General features: G+C 33.3%; 1 protein-coding gene across 1 annotated transcript; it reads right to left on the reverse strand.

The window, feature by feature from the left end:
• Positions 1-676: 676 nt before the first annotated feature.
• On the reverse strand, positions 677-11654 carry TWF1 (twinfilin actin binding protein 1; the record flags this gene model as incomplete). The annotated part of the gene is made up of 9 exons (XM_081311030.1): positions 677-898; positions 2118-2239; positions 2433-2583; positions 3198-3323; positions 4972-5076; positions 6139-6234; positions 7557-7735; positions 9845-9922; positions 11528-11654. 9 exons carry the CDS (start codon positions 11652-11654, stop codon positions 728-730), a joined length of 1155 nt encoding a protein of 384 aa, XP_081167156.1. The 3' UTR covers positions 677-727.
• Between the last annotated feature and the right edge of the window lie 934 nt (positions 11655-12588).

Below are 12588 nucleotides of genomic sequence, written 5' to 3' on the forward strand. Positions count from 1 at the left end.
TAGACATTTTTTTAAAGCACTAGAAAAAAGAACTTCTAAGGCTATCTTTTGATGTTATCAGAAATATTGCAATATAGAAAACATCTGGTACCCTTAAAGTTTCAGAGTGAGCTGATCTTCAGAAATTTTAATGCCATTAAAAAAAAAAAAAAAAGTCAAATAGAAAAGACTGCTGCAGTAAAGCACTGTTTCTAAAAGTTGTAGACATGATCCCAGTCTGTCAGCACAGTTCCTCAGAATAAGCAATTTCTACATTTTCCTAGGCATACTAAATTTTCAGTTTAGAAAACAATCTAACCTGGTCCTTAATTATTCATCAAGTAGTATGAATATTTTAAGGTCTTTCTGCTTCCCTTAAAAAAAAAATTCTGATGTCTCACCAAACAGTAATAAGTAGATCTCACTGTAAGACATCAGACTTTCTGGAACTGGCCCACCTATATAAAATTTTAAGAATTATGTGAAAGTGTGGAATCAATATTCTATGAAAACAGTGTGACAAAATTAAACATTACTAGGTTGAAACCATTTCTAGCTTTAACTCAAAAATAGAAATCATGAGTCTTCTATAACGTTCATTTTAAAAACACACAGAAGTGAAAAGTGCTATTTTTCAAAAAGTACGATTTTTCTCCCTACCATATATCAACATGGAATGATTTCAGTTCTCCCGTACTAAAAGCTGTACTTTTAAAAAACTAGTATTGCAATGCTTAATATAACAATTTTAATCAGTAGTGGCTTCCGTTTCAGCTGGACCCCGAATTAGTCTTCGAATTCCTCTTTTTCCTGCTGGACCTTTTGGTTTTGCAAAACTTTGCTTATGTGCATGCTGTTTGGGATGTACTTCCTCATAAAGGAAATCTGCAGTCAATTCATCCCCATTGTCTATCTCAATCTGCAAAGAGGAAATACTAATTTGTGTGACACAATATAAAGAAGCATAACATTCAAAACCTAATATAAGCAAAAAGCCAGTTTTTAGGTATGAATGTTCATAAGCAAATGCATAATACCCATTTCAGTAAACCAGAATCCAGGACCATATATGTAAATTGTTTCACCTTTTTTTCAGGGTATGCTACATGAATTGCTAAAATACATACCCAACTATAACCACTTTCTATTTGGTTCCCTCTTACTGTTCCTATTTAAATATGTTTAAAAATAGAAGCTACTTATTACATGCTCAAGTTGTTCTGCTTTGTTTCACTATATATTCAAGAAACATTACTCATTACTTCATCACTTGGTTCACTTGAAATCATGTTAGAACAGATGTAGGCAAAGTGGTCTGCAGGCCAAACAGAGCCCAAGTCAAGACTATTTTATATTTTTAAAGGGCTGTAAAATACAAAAACAAACAGAACATGTGACAGGGACCATATGTGGCCTAGCAAAACCTAAAGTGTTTACTATCTGATTCTTTGTAGAAAAAAAAAATCAGCCAATCCTTGCTGTAGAGGTGTTACCCATAGTACAGTGATTCTTATAATCCTAATGGCTCACACAGTTCAGTATCTAAAATACTAGTAGTCTGAAAGGACCTGTATTTTAAAAGTTGAAGGGCTCAAGAATAAACCATTTCTTTCCTTAAGGCTTATCTGCACTGAAGAAAATAAATTTAAGAAAACTAGTAGCTTGGTTCCCAAAATTCATATGTTTATGCCAACTACTTCCTTTCTTAATAGCCGGAATGATTTCCAGAGATCCCCAGATTCATAGCCGGAATGATTCCCAGATTCCCAGATATAAACAGAGACTGTAGTTGTGTATTAATAAGAAATTCAGAATTAATCACAAATATGTAGCTCCAGCAGCACTGTCCAACAGAATTTTTTAAATGGATGGAAATGTTCTGTAAGTGCTATAACTCCCAATTTAAATTTAAATAGCCACTTATGATTTATGGCTACCATATTAGATAGTGCAGATCTGTAGAGAGATGAGAACAATGATAGCTCATCTCTAAGTACATATAGGATACCCTAAGGATTCAGGAAAAGAACAACAAAAATAAACGTTTTCACTTATAACTCATAATGCACCCTGTCGTACATGGAAATGATAATAAAAAATCTAGTGAAAACTGAAGATTTTAAAATAGATGAGCCTACCTTTCTGATTATATCCATTTGTAGCTGTCTCTCGACAATTTCTAGCAGAGGACTCTTGCAGCTAGAGTATAGCATCCGTTCTCTTATACTGCATGTGTATCCAGGCATTGAATAAATAAAAACTGTTAAGTTAAAAATAATAACAACAAATACAATCAGTAGCATATCAATTAAAGCAAGTACATAAACCACATAAAATTATAATTAAGCCACTGGACAAGAAATAATTAAGAATATAGTGCTGAAATATCAATAAGCAAAGTGAAAATAACATATTAGGAATAATATACTATATATATATATATATATATATACCTATGGACTCTAAGTAGTCTCCTTCATGGGAATGTTTATACAGGAAGAAATGATAACGTGCTGAATCCTTGGGAATCCTCTTTGGCAAATCTTTCAGTTCTGTATTTGTTGTGTTGGCCAAAATTATAAATTCATTTTTTATATCTATTTCCTATCAGTAAGAAAAAAAATGTTCATTAAAGCAGAGATTAAGTTGAAAGTTTTTTTAATATATATTTTTTTAGGTGTAGGTGGACACAATACGTTTATTTTATTTATTACTTTTATGTGGTGCCAGGGATCAAACCCAGTGCTTCATGCATGCTAGGCAAGTGCTCTACCACTGAACTACAAACCAGACCTAAAGTTAAAATTTTATAATAAAAAACCTATAATACACCTGTAATCCCAGCAGCTCAGGAGGCTGAGGTGAAGGATCACGAATTCAAAGCCAGCCTCAACAATTTAGGCCTTAAGCAACTCAGTGAGACCGTCTCTAAATAAAATACAAAACAGGACTGGGGATGTGGCTCAGTGGTCAGGTGCCCCTGAGTTCAATCTCCAGTACCCTCCCCTCATAAAAAGCTGCAATACAAAGGGGACTTAGTTCTGAATTGTTTGACATTTTCATAATAAACACATATAGTTTTTGTAATTTGTAAAAACGAGTAAAAATAGTCAAGAAATAAATTTTAATAAATTAAAGTTCTTAAAAAATAAACTTTATACAAGCTGTAAGCTACCAAAAAAAGCAGTCCTTCATAACAACCCTTATACTTCTCTTACCAACTGCACATAGTTGAGCTGTCTGTTGTTTAGTTTTTCCAAAGCCTGAAAAGCTTCCCGAGAAATAGGAAATGCTACTCCTTGTAGTGTTTGATGCTTAGTGTCCACACCCACATCAGTTTGTACCTAAATATGATAGATACAATAATTTGCTGGTAAAACTATAGCAATTAGCAGTGTCCTATGGCAAAAATGAGAAAACCCAACATCTATGACATAGCATCATTCAACCCTTTCCCAACCTATAATTAAAATAATTAAAATTAATACCTAAAACACTGTGAATTTAAAAAGCAAATTATTTTTCACATCTGTTCATGATCCACTAGCACTGTGTTGACATGCAGAGTCCATGGCACATCTTGATGAAAACGTTAGGAGTGAATATTTGAGTAAGTGTGTAGTTTTAGTGGAAATTTGTTGTATTTTTGTTCTCTTTAATCTTCGCTATGCTTGGTTTGGCACAATTTCAACGAGATATACAAACTTTTTAAAGTGTCACCTGATCAACACTTTTAAGAACAAAATTTTACTTAAATTTACAAATCATACAATATATGCAAAAATTTACTTGGTTCTCTTAGACATAAAATACAACACAAACACCATGCACTGAATTGAAAGAAGTACAAACAATATGCAAATACACAGCACAGCTTAACAAGCTATACTACTGCAGAAGTTCCAGACGTAATAGCTTTCTTTACTAAGAGTATAAGTGTGCATGGATTGGAAGAGGGGGATTTTTCAAGAAAGCTTTCAATGAACATGTTTAAGATTTTTATACCCGATAAATAATAGCTAGGGTAGAGTCTCATTTGCTGTGTTTCATCAGAAAGTTAAATACAAATTTTACTTTTTAAAAAATGAATGGAGATTCTACAGCATGATACTGGATAATGAAAACATCATAAAACATATGCAAATGCATACCCCAATATGATCCTCTGGGTTCTGATTGCAAGGAATAAAACAAACTATCAAACTTGTAAAAAAAAAAAAAATTCACATTAAAAAAAAACCCATTCAAATAATGAGTTAAAATAATATAATGATAGATTCTCGCTACTAATTAGTGATATTTAACCCTTTTCCAGACCAATTCCTATTTGTATGATACTCAAACTACTGAACTGTGGTTTGGGTTACTTGTTCTTTTCTATAAAGTCCCAGTAGAAATACATTAATGATTTCAATATTCAATTAGAATGTCTGCAGAAAACACATTAAAATATGATTAAACTATAATGTGGTTGAAATTTATTGACTCATATGCTCAATAACTATGCAAATAACAATCTTCCACACTTATCTCCATCAAAGTTCATAGAAGCTAATTTACAAAGCTTATAGAAATCTTGTACATTCTACAGCATTTTTATTTTTTCTCTTTAACCTTACTATTCTCTGAAAAACATTTTTAAAAATCTGCTTCAGGCAACCTTATTAGATATGAAATTCTTTGCAACACACACTTCCCATTTATACAGTATTTAAAGCACAGAGTACAACAGTTGTTATTTCTAACAGAAGGTTTATTGTTGTAACGTACATTTGAGGAGAAAGCTATTTATTAAACTGATATAAAGTTTAATAATTATTTTTAACTTTCAAATAAAAATACATTAACCACACAGGTTTAACTCCAAACTAAACAGAATAAACCTAACTGTGCTAATATCTTTATTCTCCAGTTACCACTATATCTGTTAATTAAGAATAGGGTATTCTGAAACACTTATAATCTTGCAAGCATTTCAAAGTTGTAATTTACCTCATTAATTTTAATCTGTCGTAATTCCTCCTCAGCTGCAGTCAATGGGGCAGGGGAAGACTGTGACAGCAAGTATTTTTTATATCCATGTAATGACACATCTTCCTGTAAGCATAGAAATGAACTATTATCAGTAATTCTCTAGACATAAAATCAGAGCAAAGTTACTTTAGGAAAAGCAAAACTATTAATTTACTAGAAATGAAATGAAATGAAAAAGCATTAAGAATTTTATTTCTTTTAAAAAATCCCCTATTTTGAATATATTAAAGGTTTCAAATTTTCTTAAGGGGAATGTCTATACTTTATTTGTGAAGTTTTATAATGATTACAACTTTTGTATGAATTTGGTGGTGGTGACGCTGGTCATGATTCTAGTATATAATTGCAATTAACCTTCTGGGAATAACTGTCCAGTAATTATGCAATAAACAATGTATTAACATTCTGATTTGATATTAAAATAATTATATAATTTTTCTATAATTATTCATGGAACATTATTATAGTTTTTATGTTAAAAAAAATACTTCAAAGAGGTCTTCATATCATCCAAATTTTGTGGTTTGGAAGACAAACTCCAAAGAGAATTCAACCCAACCCACAATTAATGGTGAATAAGCATCATATTCCCATCTACTCTTTTGGGCTATCTAGTAGATTATATTACTTTATGAATCAGGAAAGCTCTGAACAAGTCAATAACAACAAAAAAATCTGTTAAAAACATTTCAATTTTCTTAATTTGTGTGTATATGAATAAATACATTTATTCGCCATGTGAACATTTCAAAAGGAAAAGTATGTTTTAGTAGAACCAATTCTATGAATTCAAAATTATATATTCTTTAGAGACTTACATATCATGAAATACATTTTCTCTCTTATCCTTTTGTGTACTGATTCACAGATCTGAATTCTTATGAATCACCCATTATCTAGGAGTTCTTCTTATTATTTTATTTATAATATCAAGAATCCACATAAAAATATGTTTTAGATGGGCACAGTAGTGCACACATATAGTCCCAACTATCAGAGAGCTGAAAAAATAGAATTGCTTGAGGAATTTGAGACCAGTTTGAAAAACACAGTGAAATCTCATCTCTTACAGAAAAAAAATTGTGTGTGTGTGTGTGTGTGTGTGTGCGCGCATAAGTTTTATACCTTTACTGTTCCAAATACTTCATCTTTAATGTGGCCACCTCCAAACTCCTTTTTTAAAGTTGCTCTTGTTGCTGCATACAACATTTTTTGCCGAACCTATTCAGTTGTGAAAATTTACTTAGAAGTTTACAGATGAAAACATACCATTTCAAAAGAAAGCAAATACTCAATGTATGAAAATATTCAAGGACATTAAAAATAAATTGGTAAAGCTGAAGTTCATATTGTAAAGCCTATAATATGCTAAAGTATATGTATATGAATAACCATCATAACATGAGTATGTCAACTGTCAATGGCTATGGTAGATTTTAAATTATATGTCACATTTTTTGTAAAGTGAGGGAAAAACCCAATTTTTAAAAAGTTCCTCATTTTTCAAAGCACAAAATTAAATCCATTAAAAATATTTTAAAATATGAGGAAAAAATACTGAAATGAGGTAACCTGGATAGTGACATTTTTCTCAAAGCTAGATCAGATATTATCACTGAAATTGCTAAAAATCAAATAGTCATGGCTTACTTATGGCATATACCATTCTATGAGGCGCACAGAAATGAAAAGAAATACAATACATACTATTATGTAGGAGTTTACTACTATCTATGGAAAGCTACTAAAGTTAACTACCAACTAGCAGAAATAATTTCCTAATCCAGAAATAATTTCACAATCCTAAATGGTAAAATGCAATATTTCTTTTAGAGAGATTATGTAAAATTAAGATGGAATCATGTTTTTTTAATATTTTTTTAGTTGCTGATGGACACAATATCTTTATTTTTATTTATTTATTTTTATGTGGTGTTGAGGATGAAACCCAGAGCCTAACATATGCAAAGCAAGCCCTCTACCACTGAGCTACAACCCCAGCCCCTGGCATTGTGTTTTGCAAATGGTTTAAGAATTATCTTTTAATACGAAACTAGACAATTCTTAAAATACTAGGTAGTAATCATATATTAATTTCATCTTTTGTTCTATTTAGTCAGTCTACTACCAACCTTTCTAAATGAAATATTTGTTAGTGTGCATGCCCATCACATGAATGATACCTATTAATAATTTATGAATATTAACAAAATTTAATATAATCTTCATTTAGTTATCAGAATTGTTATTACTCTTAGGGCAAAACAGCTTCATTCTTTAGAGGCAGAGTCAATTATAATTGCCCCAGATTTAAAATTTTTAAATCAATAATAATTCTTTTGATTTCAAGGACAAAATTTCTGAATCTAAGCACATTATTCCTCATTCCACAATACCAATCTAAGAATTATCCACATGATCGATCATTCCCTTCTACTGGAAATGACTACTGTTTATTAACCTTCATTTGGCCTAGAAATATTTCAGAAAATTTAAAAAAAATTCTAGCACTTAATGGTAAACAAACTAAAAAAATTACTTACATGAGAATGATCTGGAGACCATGCAATGAATATCCATTCATATCCCTGAGCATTCTGGGAATCTAACCTGAATAATATATAGCATGGCTGCTTGTCCTCCAACAGAGGTAAAATAAAGGAATCATAATCTTTATCCCAGGAATCTGAAGGCTGACTACATGATCCAATCACAAGTTGCTCTATGAAAAGAAATTTTTAAAAAGACAAAATAATTGGTCTGAAATACCAAGTTTAAAATAGAATATATACAAATGATCATAATAGTTTATTTAATGGTTGAATAATGATGACTGATTATATTTGTTTCAAAATGTCTATGCTATAAATTACCAACAAGACACATTTAAATAACTGTACTACCACTTAAAACTAGCATTTCTGAAATTAATATTAAACTGTAAGACATTTTAAATAAAATTAGATTTACCAATTTTGCTCAGATTTAAAATTTGCCTCAAAGCATAACTTGTTATCTCCATTTCTAAGTGCTATGTGCCAGAACTGAGTAAAACTGTGGATGAATTCTTCACACAGAATTTTTTGCACATATGCACAAAGGTATTCACTACAGTACTATATAGTAACAGTGAAAACTAGAAATAGCCTCAACATTCATCAATAAGAACAAATAATATGTGGCAGAGTTATATGAAAACATTCTACTTAAATAGGACCCATAAACTATCAAAATGCCTTATAAAAATAACATTTATAGAATATGCAGAATTAAAAAAATATGCAGAATAAGATAGTATGTAGTTTATGTGAATTTAAAATACTCAAAACAGCACTATATTTTATTTAAGGATACATGTAAAAATAGATTGTACAAACCATTAAACTTTAGAAAATCATAAAATTTAAAAAGTTTTTAAATTTATAACATTGACTTTAAAAAGGCTTGAAGTAGGCTGGGGTTGTGGTTCAGTGATAGAGCGCTTGCGTAGCACAGGTGAAGCACTGGGCTTGATCCTCAGCACAACATAAAAATAAATAAATAATTGTTTTAAAAACACTTTATTTTAAAAAAAGCCTTGAAGCAAGTATTTTAAAATATTTAAGTCATTAATTTAAAGGAAGAGATAGGTATTTGTAATTTATTCTTTGGAATTTATTTTTTTCTCAAAACAAACAAAAACACAGAAAACAATAACATAGGAAATAGTTTTCCTTCTGAAGAGATGCTAGTTAGATGAACTTTAACTTGTTTACTTAACTAGTTACTTAGAAAGTAATGACATTTAAAATTTTAGCTCAATATTGCTAAAATATGCTGCTTTACAGTATACATTTATTCCTTTGAATATTATAATATCTATAAACAACTGCTGATTTTATAAACTATTCTGGTTTTGTTTTTGTCTTTACAGTATTAGAGATTGAACCCAGAAGCCCTCTGTCACTGAGCTATATCCTCAGCTTGTTTTGTTTGTTTGTTTTTTAATTTTGAGACAGGTTCTTGCTAAGTTGCCGCTGGCCTGGAACTTGTGACTCTCCTGTGTGTACCTCTGAGGTAGCTGGGATTATAAGTATGTGTTAATGCACCCAGCTGTTCTAGTATTTTCAATAGACAAGCAGAACTAGAAAACAAATTAGATTTACTTCCAGTTTATTAAAGAACAAGTTATTTTTCCAAAGCAAAATATTTCCAAGTATTTAAGAAAATAGGTCATTGGAAAATCTTAACACATTCAACAATCAAGTACTTATAGCAGTAACTGTACAAATTCAAATCTATCTGATTTCAATTCTCATAAACCAACCATTTTCCCAGTTTATCCAATTATTTCTAAAAAGTCAACTTAGAGTTTGTTAATTCTCAGAACTTTCCCGAAACAAGAAAAGGTAATCATTTCTGTAGTACAGGTTGCAATCAGATGGAAAAAATGAAAGACTACTTCAAAACAAACTTTACCAAATAATAATAATAAACTCACAAGCTACCTTTTTTCCATTTTTTATAATCACCCGTTTACTGATTTCCATAAAGAAAAGAATGGAAGCACTGTCATTAGAAATAGTGATGCAGAAATTTGAGACGCAAAAAAACATAAGAAAGATGTTACACTAAAAATAAGCTTTATGTTTCTCTGATAACTACAGAATTCAGAAGAAAAACAGGGGCCTTTTAGCAACCTGCACAAAATGTGAAAAATCCAAATTTCTTGAGTGAAGGTTTGAACTTGCTTCATACTAATTAATAGTTCGAATTACTGACAATACTTAACAAATTTAAAGTATAACACCTAGTAATCCAGGGACACAAAACATTTAAAAGTTTAACTAACCATTTTCAATAGATATTTTCAGAAGTCTGTATTTTCCATTTCTGGCTCTGGCAAAGATATCTTTAACGTCTTCACTTGCTGTGGAGAAAGGGGAAAATAAACCTAGTTTTTATACTTAGAAGTACTTTATTTTACTATCTAAATATAATGAAAAAATAAATTATAATACAAAGGAAAAGCTGGAGCATCCTCCTATTATCAGTATTATAGAATTTAAAGGCATAAAATAGTGGGTATTGAATACAACTAAGAAATATAAATGTTAATATATGCTCTTCAAACATTAATTAATATACATATTAACATATGTTCTTTAAACATATTAATTCCAATCCGTCTTAGCTAGATAATTCTGCAGGAATAACACAAAAGTAAACATACTGAAGGTACTCAAACCAAATAATCAGCAAATTATTGTTTTGAAAACGCTTTTACTACTTGTTTGAAAATGTTGAAAAGTTGTTTTCATTGTCTTCTAGTTCAATTTCAAGCTTGTGATAGACAGCTTTTTTATCAATTCATTCTCTGTATATGCCTATTAAAAATAGCAGTATCAGATATACTATCCTGATTAAACAAAAAAGCCAGTTAATACCTGTTAGATCTTATACTTCTTATTCTTGTATTTCCCCAAAAGTTAAGCTCATTAAAATACACAATTAATAACACAACTTTTCTGCACCTATTAAAACTTCAATTTCGTTTCTGTTTTTTTCTGTTACCAGCAAGAGGACGCTTTAGGCAGTGCTTACTATGAGGTTCAAGCATGAACTCATAACTGCATATTAAAACACTAAAATTAATGCGGACAAATAAAACAATGCTTTTAGAACTGAGACTTTTTGCTTGTGTGTCCATGAGACTGGAGATTTGCAAATAGTCAAAAGACCCTTAAGAGTACAACATACAATTAAGTGTTTATCTGGGGGAAGGATTCATTGCCTATTAACAGGAAGAGGTTGAGTTTATACTGGAACTCATTAAGAGATCGTAAGTAACCCCGGGACATATTATTTGATTCTGATGAGGTGAGCGCTTCCAGGCTGCCCATTTTCAAACCAGGAAATAATGGAGGGCAGATACACAGTAATTGCACATTCAACTGTCGACACGGGATACAATTAAAGGCAACCACACAGATCAGACTTTTTCAGTTCCCCTGGACAGGACCTAGGAAAAAGATCGAAATGCACCCCATCCTCAGGATTTCTCTTAACATAGTCTACGCTCACATTTGAAAGAAAATGCGGAAAAGAGTTTGGGAAGCACTCTGCAGATTTAAGAAAGACCCTGATATGTTTCTTTTTACAATCAAAGTCTAGTAAAAAGAAAACTCGCCCAGCCCGACAGATAAAAAGAACCCCAGGCGCCTCCACTCTCGCAGCTCTTCCCAGCCTGACAAAAGGGGGAAAGTTGAGGTAAAGCCGGGGCACGGAGGGCACGCCCCCTCCACACCCGCCGCCTGGGACAGCAGTTTCCGACGCTCCTCCGAACTCAGGGTTGCCGGTTACGTGGCGGCGGCCGGGGCTGGGAGGGACGCAGGCCGGGAGCACCCGGGAAACTGGAGCGCCCAAGAAGCGGGGCAGGCTCGACCCGCAAGTCGCAATCCCAGCGCCGCAGCCTGCCGGTTTCCCGTCGCCTTCCGGGAGTCCCTTCCCCGAGGGCCGCGCCAGGCGCCGTTACCTTGGATGCCGGTCTGGTGGGACATGGCGGCGGCCGCGGGCTCCCGGCTCCAGCGCTGAATGCAGCGAGCGGCCCCGGCCGGCAGCTCCAGGAAGTGGCAGCTGCTCCGCCGGCCGCGGTACGTCATCCGCCCGCGACCCACGGCCGCCCCGCCCCGCCCAGCCCCACCAGGCCGACGGCGCCCCTGGCGCCACAGCCGCCCGCCGCAGGTCCGTGCCCCCGCTCGCCCGCGCCGCGCTCCCTGCCAGGGGTCTATACCTTTCGTCATTTGTAGTCGCTCCTTTGATTTCGCCAGCCAGAAAGCTGGTGCTAGCACCCTGCATACCCGCCGCACGCTGGCTCTGCAAAGGATGCTCAAAAATGGAAATGACTATTTTACTACACGTATATTTTCACCTTAGAGGATGTGCACAACCTCCTCCTTGGTTTACTCTTCCTGTGATCCACACAATATGATGTAAAGAAAAGGTCTTTCCTGCATCCTCCCTTTTAAGAATGGAAATTAATATATAAGAAGGTGTTTATTTTCCCCACGATTTAAAGTAATCTCCAACTGTTGACTTTTCACTTGGGCATATTTAAATCACGTTTTTCTTTCTCTTCATTCCCAAAAGAGGCCGTCACTGAGAATGAAAAGATTAGTATTGAGTGTTCCTCTGTGGTCAGTTCTACCCCCTGGAAACTGTAAATCTGCTCTGCTCTAGATTGGTCCTCTATTCTCTTAGGCAATTATTCAAATAATTTGCATGAGAACAGCATATATCAGTTGAAATTCTTTCTCATTCTCTGTACAGTTCCCTTCTGAAAGATAATTTTAGTATCTATGTTTGTACAGCTTTTGTACTACTCCTGGGTATAAATTAAGATCTTCTTGTTAGGCCCTTGGACAAAAAAAAATACACAAAATTATTATCTACTTTTGAACACACTCTTCCCACCAGCAATATAAGTATAAATTAATAAAATCACTCTTTGAATGCAACATAGTTTAAATTAGTTACTAAATAGCTGATCTGTGCAGTTTTCTTTACAGAGTCCACAGCAAATAAGGTTGCTACATT

The sequence above is a fragment of the Spermophilus citellus genome (genome assembly GCF_964194105.1).
Source record: "Spermophilus citellus genome assembly, chromosome: 10".
In the NCBI taxonomy this organism is placed as follows: domain Eukaryota; kingdom Metazoa; phylum Chordata; class Mammalia; order Rodentia; family Sciuridae; genus Spermophilus; species Spermophilus citellus.